The sequence below is a fragment of the Pelophylax lessonae genome (assembly GCF_965119305.1).
Source record: "Pelophylax lessonae genome assembly, chromosome: 10".
Lineage (NCBI taxonomy): Eukaryota > Metazoa > Chordata > Amphibia > Anura > Ranidae > Pelophylax > Pelophylax lessonae.
In genome coordinates this window covers 110,523,785-110,545,271 of record NC_138777.1, presented here as the reverse complement: position 1 = coordinate 110,545,271, position 21,487 = coordinate 110,523,785, and the positions used below count along the sequence as shown (strand labels likewise).

The following is a 21,487-nucleotide window of genomic DNA, read 5'->3' as shown; positions in this document are numbered from 1 at the left end:
GGGGACGCACTTGGGGCTCCTGTGTGTGGAGTGTGGACTGGCTTGTGGCTTGGCTGGCTTCTTGGCTGCAAGGCCGCAGGTGGGACGCCGATACACGCGGGGGATGTCTTGCTGCGCCTCGGCCCGGGTCAAAGAGACGGAAGGGGAGGGGCGGAGCCTTTTTATTAGGCTCCTGCCACTAACCTACCAATCAGCTGCCGATCTTGTGATTTTTTTCTCCCTTGCGCGATAGGGCGTGGCCGCGGCTGATGACGTCATTTCCTAATCGATTATGCCGGCAACCCGCATCGATGCAGAATCGCGAAGGGTCGAATCGCGATGCATCGATCTTTCAATTATATTCCGCAGCCCTAGTCGGCAGCCTGTCAAAATTTCTGACAGGCTGAACTTTGTACTGAGCAGTATTCGCGTTTAGTGCACTATGTGTTGATAAATTCTGCATTCAGAGCATATATTTAACACACGACTCTAAACGCGTCAAGTTGACATGTTTCAGCCTTTCATAGAGTTTGACAGTCTGCTGGCATTGAACTGCTTATGTGCAAGTAGCCTATTTGAAAAGCACAATGCAAGAATGGTTTAGACTAAGCATTACTAAAATAGTGGACCGTGGTCTGCATAGGGACCAAGTCCATGTCCCATTCGGACCCGCCACAGTGGTGCCATTTAGGAGCCAGTACTTCTCAGTCACCCCTAGCACTGTCTTCTTTGCAGAGCTGACAACGAAGGCAGCACAGCGCTGTAAGGAGGGTGCATCCTAGCAACCAATCGGTTAACTTGGACAGCTCCCATCCTCTGCCATTGCTCTGCTGCCCTTCCCATGTAAGCGCAAGACCTTCTGTGCCTCCCGCCCCCTGCCCTGTGTAATGTAGGGCAGGGAAGAGGGCTCTGTCAATGTTATGAAGGACGGGAAGCCGGGGGAGATGTAAAGAGGGGCTGGGGACTACAAAAGGTCTGTCCTGGTGGGGTCTCCTTCTGGGGACCCTCCGATGTCTCTGGTCTGATAACCCCCATGGGGGTCCTAGAGACCGCATGGTGCGCCATGGGGGCCGCCTTTTGGCTTTAGACTTCTGCTCTGTCTTAATGTAAAATATGTTCTCATTACAATGCATGGGTGGCCATGTTGTGTTAGCTCCCCATAGGAATGCATGGGGGCGGCCATTTTCTTGTAGTCCACGATCGCTGGACAGCAAGGGGAGACACTAAAGGCTCTAGGTATGACCCAGGTGCTTTTAATTTCCTATGCCAGATCGTTTCTATCTTCAGCAAGGAACGTTCCTGTAGCTTCCAGACTGGTTTGGCGGTAACGTTTTTGGGGTCCCTGTAGGCATACCTCACACACACTGCTGCAGGCTGTGTTAAGCCTCGTACACACGCACCAATTGTTGGCCGATCGATCGGCCGTCTTTTGTCCAGTGTTGTTGTGTTGGTTGAAATGTGCTCTAGACTGCACACGAATTTTGTCGGCCAACAACAACCAACTGCAGAAGTGATGTCATGTTCTGGTTTACTTTTCGTGTGTTTTTTCTTCTCTGAGCATGCCCAATCTTGCTCATCACATTTTTGTCTCATGAAATCTGTACTGACTGAAGAACAATCGGCCGTTCAAAAATTTTATAGCATGCACACCAGATTTTGTTCGGCCGAAAAAAGTCACAGTTGGTTGTCGGAAGCATCATACTAACAAGCCGACAATCGGCCGATCGGACGTTGGCCGAAAATTCACGGCCAACAATCGGTGCGTGTGTACGAGGCTTTAGGCTGGTACTTGTAGTACCGCTGGTGCAGTGGTGTGGCTCGCGTTTTTGTGACTTTTTTTTAAAGTGACACTGCATTGCTAATGGAGTCCCAGGGCAAAATTTCACCTACAGACCCCCTCTGGGTCACAGCCCCTGTCTGCTTTTACAGCAGTTTTGGAAAGCCTGGTGTCAAAAGTGGATTTAATGTTAAAGTGCCGCTAGCCAAAAGTGCTTTTTGCCTTCACCTCCTTTTGTGGTATCCTCAGATTCTGATGCAGATATGGCTGCCGTGGACGCACCCCAACTTGGTGGATCTGTGTCCTCGCACTCTGATGGCGAGGTTTGTGGTGCCCAATCGCTTTTAACGGTAGTTCCGGTAGAAGAATCCCCGGCTTTTACTGATCCTGTGGATATACTGATTTAGTCTCTGTCACGCCATTTACAGGTGTTAGGTGACTCCATACTAAAACCGGTCTTTGTGATCACATTGGTGTCACAGACCATTACAGAATGGGTGAAGTTACTAAAAGGTGACTTGGAAACGGAGCAGATCTCTCTGGGTCCGATTGAGCTTATGGACCAGAGGGGTCAAGCCCTGCTGTAGATTTGTGATGCGTCGCTGGATGCGGCTCCCCTGGTGGCCAGAGTGTCTGCAGTGGGGATTTGCTATTAGATGCATGGGTGCCCTCTTTCACTGCTCATATAGGCACTCCTTTCATACATCAGGTTCATAGGAGAAAGGAGCAAAGCCATTCCGGGCTTCTGGGGGTTCCAAGAAGACCTGGTCGAGTAAGCAAAAATCTGGCCAGTCTGGATCTGCCGACAAATCTTCATCAGCATGAAGGGACGCCCTCACCTGTTTCTGGGGTGGGGGGACGTCTTTGATTCTTTCCAGAACCATGGGCTTCCCTGATTCAGGACAAATGGGTCCACAAACTGATCCATTCGGGTTACAAGATCTAATTCCGGTCTCGACCATCGGACAGGTTCTTCCTGACCAATCTACGCCTATCTCCAGACCAGTTAAGGGACCTACAAGAGGCGGTACAAGACCTGCTGTCACAAGGGGTGATTGTGACGGTTCCCTCTTTGGAACGCTTTTAGGGATTTTATTCAAACCTGTTTACTGTGCCCAGAAAGGAAGGCAAAGTACGTCTAATTCTGGACCTCAAGGCTCTGAACCGCTTTGTGCGAGTACAGAAGTTTCTAACCTAGTCCATTTAAACAGTAGTGGCGTCTCTACACCAAGGGGATTTTTTGACCTCTATAGATATCAAGGACACATATCTACACATCCCGATCTATGCTGGACACCAGCGTTTTCTTCGCTTCACTGTAGGAGAGGAGCATTATCAATTTATGGCATTACCTTTTGGTCTCTCCTCCACCCCTATGGTCTTTACCAAAGCGCTGGCTCCGGTGGTGTCAATACTGCGCCAACGGGGGATTTCGGTACTGGGATACCTGAACGATCTTCTATTGAGCGGTCTCTCATTCAGCCCTGTCGGGGGGCTTGACGATTATGGTACAGACTCTGCAAGAGTTCGAATTCGTTGGAACGTCAATTTAAAAAAAATCTGCCCTGCCCTGATACCTGCATTAAGACTGGATTATCGGGGCCTGACTCTGGATTCCGCCTTGGCGAGGGTCTTTCTTTCTCCAGACAAGCTGCCGAAGCTGCAGGGGGGCGATCCGTTTGCTGTAGGCAAAAAATTGGTCCTCTCTGCGTACTTGCATGTGGGCTTTGGGTCTGATGGTGTCAACCTTCGAGGTGGTTCTGTTTGCTTAGTTCTACACGAGACCCTTACAAAGGGAGATTCTCGTCAAATTGAACAAAGATCCAAAGTCTTTGAACACTTTGATTCGGTTGAGTCACAATACGAAGACTGCTCTTCGATGGTGGCTTTGCACCTTAGCACTACGCCAGAGCAAGTCCTTTCCTCCGTTGTATTGGACTGTGGTAACCACTGACCCCAGCCTGTCAGACTGGGGTGGAGTGCTGGGGAAGCTCTACGCCCAGGGGTCCTGGACGGTGGAAGAGTCAAAACTTCAGACTAAATATCTTGGAGCTCAGGGCGATAAAGCTTTGCCTGAGACACTGGACAACTCGTCTGCAGAATTGTTCAGTCCGGATACAATCGGACAATTCCACGGCCGTGGCTTACATCAATCAAGTGTCTTGGCGGAGGTGGTCGACATCTTGAATTGGGCAGAAAAGTTTGCTCCAGCCCTCTCTGCTGTGCACATCCCAGGTATGGAGAACTGGCAGGTGGATTTCCTCAGGTGTTGGATCAGGGGGAGTGGTTCCTACACCCGGAGGCGTTTCATCTCCTGTTTGTCCGGTGGGCGACACCTGAGGTCGACCTGTTTGCTTCTCGACTCAACAAGAAGGTTCAGAGGTCCGTAGCCAGATCTCGGGATCCTCTGGCTGATGCCACAGATGCGCTATTGGCTCCTTTGAGTCAGTATCGGCCGATTTATGCATTCCCTCCGATAAAAACTTCTGCCAAGGCTTCTTTGCAGGGTAGAAGTGGAAGGGATTACGGTCATTCTGGTGGCCCCAGACTGGCCTCGCCGGTCTTGGTTCGCAGACCTGATAAGGTTGGTTGCCGATGCTCCCTGGAGACTCCCTCTCAGGGAAGATCTGCTGTTTCAAGGACCGATCTTCCATCCTGCTTTACAGTTGCTGGATTTAACGGTGTAGCTGTTGAAAGCCAGGTATTGAAGGATAGAGGTCTTTCTGATTCAGTGATTCCTACACTGCTGAAGGCCAGGAAGTTTACTTCCAGGAAGATCTATCATCGTACGTGGAAATCGTACATATCATGGTGTGAATATTTAAAGGTGCGCCCTCGCTTGTTCCTCGGTAGCTAGGGTTTTGGCTTTTCTTCAAAAAGGTGTTTAACAGCGGTTGGCTTTGAGCACTATCAAAGGCCAAGTGTTGGCCTTGGCTGTGTTTTTCCAACACCCTTTAGCTACACATGCCCTGATTCGCACTTTTATTCAGGGGGTACGCCACATAGCTTCCCCAAGGTGATCCCCACTTCCTTCATGGTATCTGAATTTGCTATCTGTTTTTCCAAAACCTCAGTTTGAGAAAATTAGGGAGATTCCTCTGCTTACCTTGTCTCAGAAGGTTGCCTTTTTGGTGGCTATTACTTCTGCCTGCAGAGTATCTTAGTTGGCCGCGTTGTCCTGCTGCTGCTCACCCTATCTGGTGGTCCACAGAGATAAAGTGGTACTCCGACCCAATTAGTCTTTTCTTCCTAACGTAGTTTCTGATTTTCATTTGAATGAAGACATTGTGCTGCCTTCACTTTGTCCTAAGCCCAAGCATTCCAAGGAAATTGCATTGCATTTTTTGGATGTGGTGCGAGCAGAGTCTACCTGGTGGCTACCGAGTCATTCAGAAAATCAGATGCTCTTTGTCCTTACCAAAGGATCTTGTAAAGGATTGGCTGCGTCTGATGCAACCATATCTAGATGGATCAGACGGTAGTTCAGGCTTATTCTCTGAAGGGTCAGGTTTTTCCTTTCCCTATGAAGGCGCACTCTACTAGGGCACTGATTGCTTACTGGGATTTTCACCATCAGGCGTCAGTGCTGCAAGTTTGCAAGATGGCAACTTGGTCATCAGTGCACACGTTCACAAAATTCTACAAACTAGATGTGTTGGCATCTTCGGTTGCCCCTTTTGGCTGCAAGGTTTTTTCAGGCTGCTGTCTAAAAGAGGAAATTTTATTTCTCTTTGAGGGTGTATGTTTTTTCTGGTTGAGCTCCTTGTTACCTGGCTGGCTACGTTTAGCCTTGAGAAATTACATGTTTTTTTTTCTTTGCGTTGGGACTTCCCAATGGTTAAGAAAATATGAAGCTGCGTCTGTCAGTGAATGATGGAGAAAACTGTATTTTTGACTTGGCGTGAAATCCTTTTCTTTGAAGTTCATTGGCAGACACGGCACCCGCCCCTCTGAGTGGAATGTGGTTGTGGTCTTCTAAAACACTGCTTGCAAAAAAACTGAGGGCTTTAGCAGAGAGTGTGGGGTTATGCCTGCAGGGACAGCCCCATAGGCGTGGTAAAGCTTTTTCCTGCCTAGTGCCCTACTCCTGTAGGGGGCAGTATATCCCAATGGTCAAGAAGCTATGAAGCTGCATCTGTTAATGAACTTTAGAGAAAATAATTTTACAGCAAGTCAAAAATCCAGTGTTTTCTTTTCTCCTCTAAATTGCGTCGTACCAAGCTGCATGGTACTGTGTTCTGAAGCAGTTTGGCGCTCTCAAAAACGCGCAATGTTTGCCAATGCACATAGGTGTCATTAAGAATCAAATATGATTCGAGCCTCTGCTGGAAGAAAAATTTACTGTCTGGACCTCAGTGAATATTAACAATTAGGAAGAGTCTAGTGTTATATTAGGCCTTATGTACACTGCAGTTGGGTGTTTTTTCTAGATCGTTCATTGACAGACGCAGCTCCATATTCTTCTTGACCATTGGGTTATGCTGCCCCCTACAGGAGTAGGATACTAGGCAGGAAATATCTTTACCACGCCTATGGGGGCAGTCCCTGCAGGCATATACACCCACTCACTCTGGTATAGGATTCCGTTTTTAGGAGTAGGACCTTATTCCTGGCTGGGACTTCGGTCTTTGTCCTTTTATTATAAAGGGAACCTTTTTTTAAATTTACACTTTTTTTTTTTACCTAGTTGTGTTCCTGCACACGACCTGGTTCGGCTTAAGTCGCAGCATACCCCTTGGTTGTCAGCACCCCCATTCTGAGTGGAGATATAGTCGGTCAGGAGTGACGCCCACCCGATGTCGCTGGTATGGTGAGTAGTGTCCCCCCATAGCTCTGGCCTCTCGGTATGTACCAGGCCCCCTAACGGGGCTCCTTGGGGGGGGGGGGGGTCTTTTGGACCAATTAGGTAGTCCCGGAGACCGTATGGCGTGCCGTGGGGGCCGCCATTTTACTGTAGAATCGTTCGTCATTTTGCAGAAGTTCCCATGCATGGGTTTTCGTGGTTTCCCCATAGAAATGCCTTTCTGCGCCCATTTTCCTGGAGTCCAAAAACGCTGGACAGCAGGGAGCAGCTAGGCCTTTACTCTAGTGAATGACCCAGGTACTTCCTCTTCCTGTGAAGATCGTTTGCCAGCAGAACGATCCTGTTCTCTTCCATATCAAATGGTGGTATGTCTATTGGGGTCCCTGTAGGTTTCTCTATCATCCTGCTATCTGCTGTGCTAGTGGCTGGGACTTGTAGTACCGCTGGTGCAGCGTTGTGGGTCAGTTTTTCCGCAGTTTTCTTAGAGACACTGCCCTATTCCAGGGTTCATATGGAGTCCCAGGAACAAATTTAACCTACGGATCCCCTCCTTGCCGTTAGGGGTTACGACCTGAAGGTCCCCATGTCTGCATTAACGGTGGTTTTGGAAAATCTGGTGTCCAAAAGTGGATTTGGTTTTAAAAAACGCCACTAGTAAAAAGTGCCCTATGCCCTCTCCTGTATCCTCAGATTCTGAGGTAGATATGGCCGCCGCGGACGCATGTCACCCTGAGGGTTCTGCATCATCGCACTCGGGTGGCGAGCGCAACTTATCCTCGTCTGCAGCGGCGCGTGAAAGCGCTGGTGGAGGCACTTGGTGTCAGTACGGGAAACTCTAAAAATGGTGGACGGTTCTGCAGCGTCAGGGACGCAGGTGTCATTTTGCTCTCACAAATCCTAGAAGTCGGGCAACGTTTTCCCTTGTCCTGAACTTTTTGACAAAATTGTTACTTTATAAATGGGGGCAACTCAAACATGTTAGTGGTGCCAAAGCCTTTTAAGAGGCGCTAGCTATTCATTCGCGGACGCAGTATCCGCAAAATGGACTGTCCACAGAAGGTGGACCATCCGGTCTCCAGACTGAACAAATCTACTGTGGTTTCCGGTGGAGGAGTTCCCGGTCTTTAAAGACCCTATGGATAGGATTGAGTCCCTGTCCCGCCACTTCCATGTGATAGCGGGCTCAATACTTAAACCGGTCTTCGTGATCACTCTGGTGTCCCAGACCATATTGGATTGGGGAAAGTTACTAAAAAGTGACCTAGAAACAGAACCGCTCCCCCTGGGCCTGACAGAGCTAATGGACCAAATGGTCCAAGCCCTACTATTTATATGATGCGTCGCTAGATGCGACCCCTCTTGTAGCCAGTGTATCCTTGGTGGGGGTAGCTATTAGACGCATGGTGTGGCTAAAAGGCTGGTCTGCAGATGAGGCTTCAAAGGAGGTTCTATCAGAACTTCCCTTTACGGGGGACCGCTTGTTTGGATCTTCATTGGATGAACTGATCAAGGGTCTTACAGGTGGGGAGAGTACTTTACTTCCTCAATCCTCCAAGGGCAAGTAACCACCTAATAGAGGGGGGCCTTATTTTACAGCCCACAGGCGGCCCTTTCGTGCCTCCGGCACGCAAGAGGATCTAAGCCATTTAGGTCAACTTGGGGCTCCAAGAGGACATGGTCGGGTAAGCTGAGAGCAGGCCAATCCAGATCTGCAGACAAATCCCCGTCTGCATGAAGGGATGCCCTCACCCGAAACTTTTTTTCCGGAACCATGGACTTCCTTGATTCAGGACAAATGGGTCCACAAACTGATTCAATCGGGTTACAGAATCAAATTCCGGTCTCGTCCATCGGACAGATTCTTCCCATCTACCCTACGCCTATCTCCAGATCGGTTGAGGGATCTACCTGAGGCGGTACAAGATCTGCTGTCGCAAGTGGTGATTGGGATGGTTCCGCCTCGAACGCTTTCAGGGGTTCTATTCATACCTGTTTACTGTTCCCAGGAAAGAAGGCAAAGTGCATCCAATCATGGACCTTAAGGCTCTGAACCATTTTGTTGCGGGTACAGAAGTTTTGAATGGAGTCTATTTGCACGGTAGTAGGGTCCCTACACCAAGGAGACTTTTTGGCCTCCATCGACATCAAGGACGCATATCTACGCATCCCTATTTACGCTGGACACCAGCGTTTACTTCTCTTCGCTTCACTGTAGGAGAGGAGCATTATCATTTTGTGGCGTTACCCTTTTGGTCTCGCCTTCGCTCCCAGGGTCTTCTCCAAAGTGTTGGCTCCGGTATTGGCATTACTGCGACAACAGGGGATTGCGGTACTAGGCAAGAGTTTTTGGTTGGAACATAAATTTAAAAAAAATCTGCTCTGGCACCATCTTCAAAACTGGATTTTCTGGGCCCGACTCTGCTTGGGCGAGGGTGTTTTTTCCTCTGGAAAAGCTGCAAAAGTTGCAGAGGGTGATTTGTTTGCTGTTATCCTCTCTGCGGACTTTCATGCTGGCCTTAGGTCTGATGGTGTCGACCTTCGAGGCGGTTCAGTTTGCTCAGTTCTACATGAGACCTTTACAAAGGTAAATTCTTTTCAAGTGGAACAAAGATCCAAAATCTTTGGACTTTATGATTTGGTTGAGTCACAACACAAGGAGTGCTCTTCTGTGGTGGCGTCACTCGTTGGCCCTATGCCAGGGTAAGTCCTTCCTCCCATTATATTGGACCGTGGTAACCATGGATGCCAGCCTGTCCAGCTGGGGAGGAGTGCTTGGGAAGCTGGGTCTCTAGGGGTCCTGGACCGTAGGAGTCCAGACTACTGATCAATATTCTGGAGCTCAGAGCAAAAAAAGCTTTGCCTGAGTCACTGGACAAATAGTCTGCAGGGTTGTCCAGTTCAGATTCAATCAGATAATGCCATGGCATACGTCCTCCATATCAAGGGGGCACCAAGAGTGTCTTGGCGGCCCGGGAGGTGGCCAAGATCCTGAAATGGGCAGAAAATTTTGTTCCAGCCATTTCTGCCGTGCATATCCCAGGAGTGGAGAACTGGCAGGCGGATTACCGGAGTCGTCAGGTGTTGGCTCAGGGGCAAAAATACCTGCACCCGGAGGTGTTTTACCGGCTGTGTGTCTGGTGGAGAACCCCTGACGTCGACCTGTTAGCCTCTCGACTAAACAAGAAGGTACCGAGGTTTGTAGCCAGGTCTCGGGATCCTCTGGCCGGCTCTACAGACACATATTGGTGGTTCTTTGGGGTCAGTATGGGCTTGATCTATGCTTTCCATCCGCTGAAACTCCTGCCGAGGCTTCTGCGCAGGATAGAGGCGGAAGGGATTCCGGTCATTCTCGTTGCCCCAGACTGGCCTCGCAGGTCTTGGTACGCAGATCTGGTAAGGTTGGTCGCCAATGCTCCTTGGAGACTTCCTCTCAGGGAAGGTCGTCTGTCTCAAGGGCCAATCTTCCATCCTGCTTTAAAGTCACTGGCTTTAACGGTTTGGCTGTTGAAACCCATGTATTGAAGGACAGGGGTCTTTCGGATTCCTACACTGTTGAAGGCTAGAAAATCTATCTCCAGGAAGATCTATCATCGTACGTGGAAATCGTATATCTCGTGGTGTGAATCGTTGAAGGTGCATCCTCGCCTTTTTTCGGTGGCTAGGATTTTGACATTTCTCCAAAGTGGGGTTTAACGGGTTTGCCTTGAGTACTATTAAAAGCCAAGTGTCGGCTTTGGCTGTGTTTTTTCAACGCCTTTTAGCTATGCACGCCTTGATTTGAACGTGGGATCTTAACTTTGTACTGTCTGTTCTTCAAAAACCTCCCTTTGAGAACATAAGGGAGATTCCTCTGCTTACACTGTTGCAGAAGGTAACCTTTTTGGTGGCTATTACCTCTGTTCGCAGAGTATCTGAATTGGCAGCGCTATCCTGCCGTTCACCTTATCTGGTGGTCCACAGAGATTAAGTGGTACTTTCGCCCTAATCAGTCGTTTCTTCCTAAGGTGAATTCTGATTTCCATTTGAATGAAGATATTGTGCTGGCTTCATTCTATCCTAAGCCCAAGCTTCCCAAGGAAATTGCCTTGCATTCTTTGGATGTGGTTCCAGCAATTAGGGTTTACTTGGCAGCTACTGAATATTTCAGGAAATCAGACTTTGTCCTCACAGAAGGACTTTTCAAGGGATTGGCTGCATCTGCTGCGACCATATCCAGATGGATCAGGCAGATGGTGGTACAGGCCTATTCACTGAACGGTCAGGTTCCACCTTTCCCTGTGAAGGCGCATTCTACTAGGGGGCTGAGTGCCTCTTGGGCTTTTCGCCATCAGGCATCAGTAATGCAAGTTTGCAAGGCGGCAACCTGGTAGTCTGTGCAAACGTTCACAAAACTCTACAAAGTACATGTGTTGGCATCCTCTGATGCTTCTTTTGGCCGCAAGGTTTTGCAGGCTGCTGTTTAAAAGAGAAAATTTTCTCTTTTGAGGGTTTGTGTTTTAGGTGAGCTAAGTTTTAACCTTTGGGGAATTGTGTTCTTTTCTGCGTTGTTTTCCCACCCCTCATGCAAATATTGCTTTCGGAACGTCCCAATGGTCAAGAGTATGGAGCTGCCTCTGTCAATGAACGATAGAGAAAAGTGGATTTTTGACTTACCGTAAAATCCTTTTCTCTGAAGCTTGACAGACGCAGCACCCGCCCCTCTATTTCTAAGTGGGATTTGTTTTTTTTTTTTCTTGTAAACACTGCTTGCAACAAAACTGAATCCTATAGCAGAGTGAGTTTGTGTATGCCTGCAGGGACTGCCCCATAGGCATTGTAAAGATTTTTCTTGCCTAGTGTCCTACTCCTGTAGGGGACAGCATAACCCATTGGTCAAGAAGAATATGGAGCTGTGTCCGTCAATGAACTTCAGAGAAAAAGATTTTACGGTAAGTCAAAAATCCAGTTTTTTCAGCAGCCCCTGAACTCTCTTCTATGTTGTGTACATGTACACTCAGTATTTTATAGTAGTTTAGAGGCAGTTGAGGTTATAGACATTTTTTAAAGCAGAAAAATTTAGTTCAGGCATGTAGTTTACTGGTACTGGAGCTCTGAGGAAACTTGCTCTGCGCCAAACGCGTCAGAGTCCACGTGACCTGACCTGACCTGACCCCATCCAATGGAACGGTGACCATCGTGCACCGCACGGCTTTAGTTACAGCGTTCCCCTGCCTCCTACATCCGGCATGACGTCGGGCTGCAATCGGCGTGCCCGCCCCTGCTACAGGGAAGTACACGGAGGGAGAGCGAGCCACGGGGAACGCCAACGCAGGAGTGCACCGCCATCATGTCACTGAGGTCCACACATCCCGGGACCATATCTATGGCTCGTATCTATGCCTGAAGGACGGTAACTAGCAATATTTTATAGTGCACTAACTGATGTCTACTGAGTGATTTTGTCATCAAAACAGTGCATGGCTTATCTGGAAACCACCTGATTCTGCAAACCTCATCTGTTTGCCTACAGTCTATTATTTATTTGTCCTTACCAGATCCAGCTCTCCCGATACGGGATCCAACATCTTCATTATATATTCACCCCATGTGGTGATTTCCTCTATGTGGAACTGCATCTGCTAAGAACTCTTTTACCATCTCACTAATCATTGATTGCCGGCACTGGGATTGTGCAATCTCACCCCTCAGCATTCACAGGCCGTTGTTTATTACTATTGCCTAATTTACCATTACCAGCCTTTACCTTCAACCCGGGTTGATGTTCTTCCATGGGATTTTGCTTTGTTTTTAAATCTGTTTTTATCCATGTTGTGCCACACCTATTTACACTGTTGTATGCTTGCACTGGCATATGTGCCTAATAAAGTTATTATTTTTTGATTTTGATCCAATTGGTGTCCCTAGTTAACTCCTTCCCGGGGGGGACTTCCTGTCTCCCTAACCTTTTTTGTAGCTTATGTAGTTTACTGGCATTTCAAATTCCAAATGCTTGTAACCGCGATAAACTAAATTTATGCTTGTTTGTGTTTATAAGCATTTTTAAAGAGGAAATGTATATCTGATACTTTTTGAACATGTTGAAAAAACACAAATTTTACCACAGGCTGTTAACCTGCATCAATTAATGAGTCCAGTAGCAACTAACTCTGGTCCTCTCATGCACTTTTCTATGTCTTTGGAGCCTCCGAAACGGCAATATCAGGAGCATTTCCTCACACATGCTATATCGTGGGATCCATAGTGAAAACACAAAAGATAAGACTATCTATAAACACCCTGCTCTCTGCTGCTGCTCTGTCTTCTCTCTAAGAATGGCTGAAATAATTCATAATTTACTTATTTTTCATTCATTGTGTTTATTTGGGAGGGTCTAATGAGGTTGTCTTTGAAAAAAACGTTGCTAACCTTGAATGCTCATTACCGCTGCTAAACTCTCATAAACGTCGTATGTAAAACAAACGTTTTTCACCGTCGGTTTCAAGCGGTCCTATTTCCAGCGTTGAGAAAAGGATTTCAGCTGCCCTTTGTACATGAGCCCTTAGGGTAGCCCTTTCCTAGTCCATTGGAGCTGGCTTCCAAAACTGATGCAAAGTAGCAAACAAAAACACGCAAGAATCTGGAAGAAAAAAAGTTTAGAAACTTTGGAACTTCTACTTAAGAGTAGGGGCTGGTGAACTTCAGGTTGTTTGGATTGGAAGGAAAAATAAATGATCAAGTAGGTATGGATCCATACCTTAGTATATATTGCTATTTCTCCGTGTTTTTTATGCACCAAAATGTACTGTAAGGCAGGCCATAGGTGATGCAGCGGCCAGTGTTCATGGGGGCTAATCTTCCAGCAGCACTGTGTTCTGCTGGCCAAAAGCCTTACCTGCCAGCAGAACACAATGATTAATGTTGGCAGCTATGGCTGCTGGCAGTAATCGCATGTAAAAAATCTGGCAGGCTGGTTGTACTGAAGTTGATTGATAAACCGGGTGAGATTTGATCCATCTATGGCCAGGTTAACTATTCTCCTGTAATCTTTATCGGCAATGTTATGCCCAGCACAAAAAATATTTTTTTATAGGTATCCTTTGTAGCCAGCTAGTGGGGTTAATCTTCAGCTTCATTGAAAGGTAATCCTGTCTCTGCTTTAAATAGTCTACTTTGTGAATAGGCCTCAATTGCTTCAGATCAGATTACACATTGCAAGCAACTGAATAGATACAAAGAGGAGACCTTTTTGGGGTACATTTGCAGGGGTGAATCGGATTCCTGCTGCTTTTTATTTTTGACAGCTATGTGGCTAGCTGTGACCGTTGAGATTGCAAACTGAATGACAGGTTTTTGGCAGCCGCAGTGCTTAGTGGCTCACTGCCTGTGATTACATTCACTGATCGCTGCTGGATGCACTTTGTGCAGTGCACTGACTACCTGTCATTGACGTGTGGGCAGAGTGGCTGCAGTTAGATGCTTTCATCAGTAGATTCCTGCCACTGCCATTCATACCGTGGCAAAATGTCCATGTAAATGTAGCCTTCTAGTGTCTGTATACACAGGCAGCCAAATAGAAAGTTATCTATCCAGGACATTTTTCGAAAGCCAAGTGTTCTCTGAGCACCTTGTGCCATATTTTCCCTGTAATGTGAATTTGTGGATTAAAGATTTTATACAGTTCAAAAAAGGAAATAATCTGCATGTCAAATTAAAAACAGTTTGCTTTTAAAACCATTACAAAATTCGCTTGGCCTCCCTTGAATATGAAGGAATAAAACCGGAGTAGAGTACAGTGATAGGTAAACAGTTTGAGTTAATTGGCAGGAAATGTAGAACTATAGAGGAGTAGTGTATCCTCCGCTATTACTGATGATGGTGCCGTATCTGTCATTCTTGAGACTTCTAAAGGGCAGCAATGATTTAACAGTATCCTGTCCTTATGGTGTTTATAGAGAATGTGTGGGAGAGCAGGGTGTTTATGCAGGTTAATAGACCTGTTACAAGTTGAAAAGCATCATTGCAATCCTTTGCTTTGATTGCTTCCCTACTTTCTCCTCTGTTCATCAATTGAATACACAAAACCCTGTCTCCTAGAGAGCAAGCATACTAGAGCAGAACAGGGACCTGTGGTTTTGGAGAAGACCAAAAGAGAAGGTCAGGGAACGTAGGAGAACTGTATTTGTGTTTTACATTTTCAACGTGTCAGTGTATTTTGGAAGGGTGATATTAGGTCCTTCTGCTCTTTTCTTTATATTGGACATTACTTTTACAGTTTTATGGAAGCTCTTATGGGAATGTGTTGGTGTGACAGGTGCTATCTGGCTCCCACAGCATTGTCTAAAGTAGCTTTTTGCAGATATCCTAAGGCAGGCATGTCCAAAGTGGCCCCCAGGCTGCTTTAATACGGCCCCACAGGTAATTTGGAAAAGTCTATTGTTGTGGCCCCTGTATGTTCGCAATAACGTTTTTAAAGGAAAACTTTTTTTTTTTTCTTTTTTTTTTTTCTTTTTTTTAAATGTACAGTACACTTTAAAAAAAGGCACTCTGGTCTTCCTGCACACACATGCTAATGCACCTGTAAGTAAACAGAGATTGTACTACTTGTGAGCTATCGCTTTAACCAATTCTGGACCAGGATTTGCCTCCTTAATGACCAGGCCATTATTTTGTGATTCGACACTGCGTTACTTTAACGGAAAATTGCACGGTCGCGTGATGCTGTACCTAAAATAAAATTGATGTCCTTTTTTTTTCCCCACAAATGGAGCTTATTTTTTTTTTTTGCGCTATTAACAAATAAGCTAATTTTGATTGGTTTGCGCGTCTACAAACTAGGAAAGATTCATATCTTTACTAGTAATGGCGATCCGCAATTTTTAGCGGGACTGCGACATTGCGGCGGACAGTTAGGACCCCTAACTTACTGTACCTTTTTGGACACTTTTGGGGGGGGGGGGGGGGGAGCAGTGACATTACTACAATAATCAGTGCTAAAAATATGCACTGTTACTGTAATGACACTGGCAAGGAAGGGGTTAACCTAGGGAGATCAGGGTTTATTGTGAGCCTAGGGGAGTGTTTTCGAACTGTGTGGGGGAGGGACTTGTGAAATGATCAGAGACCTATGTGCCTATATAGGAGGATCACAGGGGCTCTGTGAGCATTTCAGAGAGAACAGTCTGCTGTGTTTGCAACAGCTGACGGTTTTTCTCTCAGTGGGGGGCAATCCCCGCCCGCCCAGGAGCACTGCCGCGGATCACCGTACAGGTAATGCGATTCGCAAAGCCGAGCCAGCCTGCCGCAGTATATATGCGGCGGGCGGTTGGCAAGTGGTTAAAGCTCTGAGTGAGAGCAATAATTTTAGGGCCATTATTCTGTGTCCTACAATTGTTTTTAAGTGTCGCTAATCAACCCTGAAGCGCTTAGCTCTGATTACTTCCATGGTTAGAGCTGTCAAAATGCCAGCTAAGATGCCAGGCGCCCAGCCGATCAAGCACAGTCCAGTGCTTGATCCGCTGCAGAGGAGTCACTAGGGGTCATATGGATCCCTGCTGTCCATAAAGAGGACCTCTCATCTGCCAATTCTATTGCATATAGGGGGCTTGATAACCCCCTTGTGATGGTAATAATGATAAATGTGCAAAAAAATGAAATACAAATAAAATCATTTATAAAATACATTTTGCTGATTTATCAGGTGGAAAAATTAAAAGAAAAAATGTAATTCCAACTGTACTCTGATTTTGCTTTCTGCATGCATGGACAGTCTGGTATTCTTGATAGGTCAGCAGTGACAGCTTCCATATTTATACAGATTGCCTTTGTTATTTACTAAATTACAAATGTATCTTAAACCGGTTGACAGTATGTGAGAAAGTATTGCCCCCTACATAGATCAACTCGGGTAATGGGATAATTTATGCCAGTTGACTAAACAAAGCCAGGTTTAAAGCTGAACCCCCTGAGGAAATACCTGCTAAAGGATGTTTTTTTTTTCCAGTTATGAGATTTACACAGCCCTGTCACACAACTCGGTTCTATCTGGCAAGAAACGAGTCTGGATTTTTTTTGTTGCTGCAGGTGTATGCGTTCCAGATCTTTTCCCTTCCTCAGCATGCGACTGGTCTGTGGAAGAAGCAGCAGCACGTTGATGAGCTCCTTTCTTTGTTCGCATTTGCACTGCAGCACACCTGATTAAAATCTTGAGCTGTTTCTCCCTCCGTCAGTCTGAGCTCTGTCATGCTAGTTTATGTGTAAATCACTGTGTAATGAAATGTACTTGTTTCTAGTCTGATTAAAATGATAAACCTGGTCATAGATTAAGCCGCAACTAAACAATGTATGTTCTCCACTTCTTCTTTTTCAGCATGGCACTACTAGACTTTTCCGTTCAACCTCGTCCAGCAAAAGTTTCCAGACACCACCCAACACAAGCCAAGGCACATCTGTGCCAAGCCGGCACATACAAAGCGGCAAAGCACAGCACCAGCACTTCCACAGCAAGAAACGCAAGCACAAGCGAGAAACAGACCTGTGCAGATAGCTACTGTGGCCGGACTTAAAATTCCTCCTTTAATGTGCCGCAACAGAATTGAAGATCGACAAACTTGTTCATATCCCTCCCAGAAGCTTATAAACATTTAAACTGACTTGTTTCCTTTTTATTTTTGTTTTTTTTTTTTTTTTCTCCAGCTAGCCACGGAAATGGATCATGAAGATTTCCAACACGAAAAAAAAAAAATCTCAAAAAACACAAAATCTTAAAAAAAAGATAAAAATGGCTGCTCATTTGTTAATACATGGAGGTTATAAAAAAAATATTTGCACTTCTCTATCGGCACCATGGTGCTGAATTCTATGACTGAAATCAAGGGTTTTGGGTAGAAATGTAAAAAAAATAACAAAAACATAAACAAAAACTATTTCAAAAGGGGTGCAATTTGCAAAACACCTCATTTCCTGGGAACTTTATTCCTGCATGTTTTTTTTTAATTATTTTCAATATTGTACTGTTTTATTGTACATACAACAGTATCTGATATTGCACTTTTGTATCGGTGCATTTGCTTTTTACATAAAACCTATAAGGAAAATCGGACTGGTTTGGGGTGATCTCTCCATGTCTACATGTTTATAAATTGCATTGTGCTTAAGTTGCTTCTGGTCTCCCCCCCCCCCCCCCCCAAAAAAAAAAAAAAAAAAAAAAAAAATGTCCCATGGTTTCCCTGTTCATTTATCATTAATTTATTAACTTTTATGCTCAAATGGCAAATAGCTTGAAGGCAGGTGCCCGCTGTCCAGGTTATTAAGCACATATGTACCTATCCAGACTTGATCAGTTTTCATTGGATGATTAGTAGCTTTCGATCCAGACTGTTAAATGAAGCTTGTATTTATCATACCATTCATCCCATATATTGTTTTTAGGGATTAAGTTGTATCCAGTGAAAGCATGATGGAGTGATACACCACAGGTGGCTATGAAACCATTACCCACCTTCAAGTCTTTTGGAGTCTTTATAGTATTGCAGATTCATTACATTTCACAATGGCTGAAGTGTTTCAAATATTCCTCTCACCCATAACTTTTGTTTTTGTTGGTTTATGCAGCAAATCCTGGTCATCAAGCTTTCTTCAACCACCTACAAGTTAAAAAAAAAAAATATATATTCCACTTTTGAAGCATTTCCCATGTGTAGAGTAAATGTTTTCTGCTTTCAGCTCAGTTTTTTCAGTGTGAAAAACTGCTGTCACAGCAAGCAAATTCCTACTTTTGCATTTTCTTTCTTTAATTGTACTCTGTTCTTTTTTTCTTACTGTCATCCTACAATCAGATTGTTTAGCTACCCAAACTAAACCTAAGAAATTCTAACTGTAATAGATGTATTCCTTTTTTTTTTTTTTTTTTTTTATCCTGGCATGAAATATTGTTCAAGGCATACAAGGCCAACCCTGCATACACACTAAAGCCCTATTAAGTGAGGTTATTATTTCCTCAATAGTAGAGACTAGTAGTCTAATATTCAATCCAAACCACTAAACTGAGCTTCCAGCATTGAAAGGTTGACCTGGTGCAAAAGGAAAAAAAAACAATAAAAATGGGCGCTGCCATTTCTGACTTGTTGAAGGTGAACACTCTGGGGCTCATTTTCATTCTGTATTTGACATCAAATCCTTGAAGTCCCTGTTTTAGGGAATGTTAAGCATGACCTGAGGCTACAGAACTGATAGATGGGATACATGGTCCTCGGAGGGGGAGCGTATCAAAGTTCTTCTATTGTAGGGACCTGGCGGTGGCAGTTTGTTACAGGCTTCACAGGGTCATGTTAAAGTTAAGCTACAGATTTACATTTTAGGCTTGGTTTAAGAAGTTACTATTGTTTAGGAGGGTTAAAGCAGAATTAAACTTTACTGCTGGCACCCAGGTTTTTCTACATATATATTATTTAATGTTCTGCATATTTGCACATTGTCAGTTTACCTGCCAAAGTCTCAGCTTTGGAACAGCAACCATATATTTTGTCTCCATCACTGCTGCTGACATATTTGCCTAGTTGTCTTCTGAGTTTGGCATCTTCAACCATCCTAAATGGCCATCCCAGGATAACACAAATCCTGACACACATCCTGGCACCCAGCAGCCACCGGTTTGCGTGACTTTGTGTACATTTAGAAAAGCTTTGTTGGCAGATGGGTAAGATTTGTGCTTGCCATCAAAGTTTTTTACAGAAGTTTAATTCCACTTTAAGGCGTTAACTTGGTGTTAGGTTAAGAATTGGGAGGAGGTTATTGTGTTTTAGGGTTAAATTTTAGGGCTAGATCAGGAAGGAAATTCTTAGGGAATGTGTATTATAAAAAAAAAAGAAAATTAATTCGGCTAAATATAGAATACTGGCAATTACTACACCTTCTGCTTTTGAGCCAGCAGGTGGTGCTTTAGGCTCCTTTTCACAATTCTTGTCTGTATTTTTTATATATATATATATATATATATATATATATATATATATATATATATATATATATATATATATATATATATATATATATATATATATATATATATTATATATAGCTTGTTCTGACAAGGTAAAAGACAATGGCTAATTTTAGGTCTTTGGGGATGTAACTTTTTTAATATTTTAGTGTCAAGAACCATTGTATCATGTGGTCCGATTCAGTGACTGCATGCTTGTTGCAGGCCGGGGATGACCATTTAATGAAGCAAGGGTATAGAAGACTACTTCACAAAACAAGTCGGCAATGCTGTCCCAAGTATTTCTATTTTGTCAGGTTTCTTTAACAGCTCTTTGTTGGAATGATAGGATGATGCAGTTTTTCCTTTATTTATGGTAGCTTTGTAGAACATGAAGGATCGATAGTTAGGAAGGCACACCAAATGGTGTAATTGTTATCTGTAATTCATTGAATATATTTCTTAAGACAAGGAGAGCTCTAAACTGTGTACAACAGATTTACATTAAACATAGCTTCCAGAATTCAAACATTAGGAGAAAATATTTAAACCAAAGTTTACCATTTTTTGGGGATACAGTAAACATTAGGAATGTGCAGTGGTGTGTGTCAGATTATCTGCAGGCGGCTGCTTTTGCTAAAAATCATCCGTGCAGTGTGTCCTCCTTCAGATACTGGATATTGCCCTGATTGGCTGTCTTTCAGTGCTGTGAAAGATAATGGCAGATGCCCTGCCCATCCGCCCTTTCCACCATTCATATTGCTTGTTTTACTACACTCCCACAATGCATTGCATCCTGTGCATGGGCAGAGGCAATCCTGTTTAGCTGCTATTTCTATATTCACAGAGCGTGATGCATTGAGCAAGCATAGTAATACATGCTCTGTGAATGTTGGAGAGGGCAGAAGGCGGGTGGTGCAACTTTTCCTTATAGCTGCTATTGCCATTACCTTTTTATAGCACCAGAAAACAGCCATACATCCAAACACTAAGCTTGAAGCTGAGTACCCACTGTCTGAAAATTGTCCGGTTCAGCAGGAACAGGCCAGCTTTCGGTCAGTGTATACAGTACTCTTTTTGACAAGAGTCGTACTGGAAAACCAGCATCCAATCAGAGCTCACAGCTGCTCAGTATATTCTGGCGGGGAATCCCTCTGGTAGAATACAATAGTACAGCTGGGGAGATCACTGCACCAACATCACTTGTGTTGGTATGGCGATATGTCAGTATTTTTTATTGAACAAATGACTTGCAGTGTGTACCCGGTTTTAGCGTTCGATTATGTATCACATGAACTAATACAACTGTTAAATATGTGTTTACTAAGTGCAAATGTTTTTGAGTGTTTGTGAGATCAATCACTGTTACTGCTAGAAGTATTTCTATTTTGTCTCTTTAGAGTGCTGTCATGTAATGCTTTCCCAAAAAATGCAATAATCAATGAAACAGGGCTTCTTTCCCAGTGTGCTGAACCTTGTCACTTGCCTTATGTTGTGCTATTTGCTTTTTATATAAAAAATATAGTTAATATTTTAACTTATTTGATTAATGGTACTATAAAACAGACCATGCAAAAACACACCAATTAAGCCTGGTACACGCAAGCTGAAAATCTGTAGGTTCAGCAGGAACTGACTGATATTTGGTCCGTGTGTACAGCTGTCTGCTCTACAGACGCTGGGCCAACAGCTGGCTTCTGTTGAACGGTCATGCAGGAAATCCTGCATTCGATCTGTGCTTGCAGCCAATGGCTGATCACTTTATCCTAGTGGGAGGAGTCAAGTTGCCCTGTCAGAATGCAAAGTCTAAGTGGGAGAGATCACTGTATCAACATCACTTGCATTGATGCAGTGATCTGTCAGTTCTTTTCATTCAAACTGCTGCTTGAATGGAAAAAGTGCGTACAGGCGGTCCCTGGGTTACAAACATCCGACTTACAAACGACGACTCCTTACAAACAGAGGGAGACAG

At 44.8% G+C, this 21,487-nt stretch overlaps 1 protein-coding gene across 2 annotated transcripts in view; it reads left to right on the top strand.

Annotated features, from left to right (window-relative positions):
• The window catches only part of TENT4B (terminal nucleotidyltransferase 4B), a 134,694-nt gene extending 117,481 nt beyond the window's left edge, over positions 1-17,213 (top strand). For both annotated transcript variants that reach the window (XM_082270885.1, XM_082270886.1), the window contains exon 12: positions 16,906-17,213. In XM_082270885.1, coding sequence (XP_082127011.1) covers positions 16,906-17,082 — 177 coding nt within the window. In that variant the 3' untranslated portion in view covers positions 17,083-17,213. The remainder of the gene's footprint in view (positions 1-16,905) is intronic.
• Positions 17,214-21,487: the final 4,274 nt, after the last annotated feature.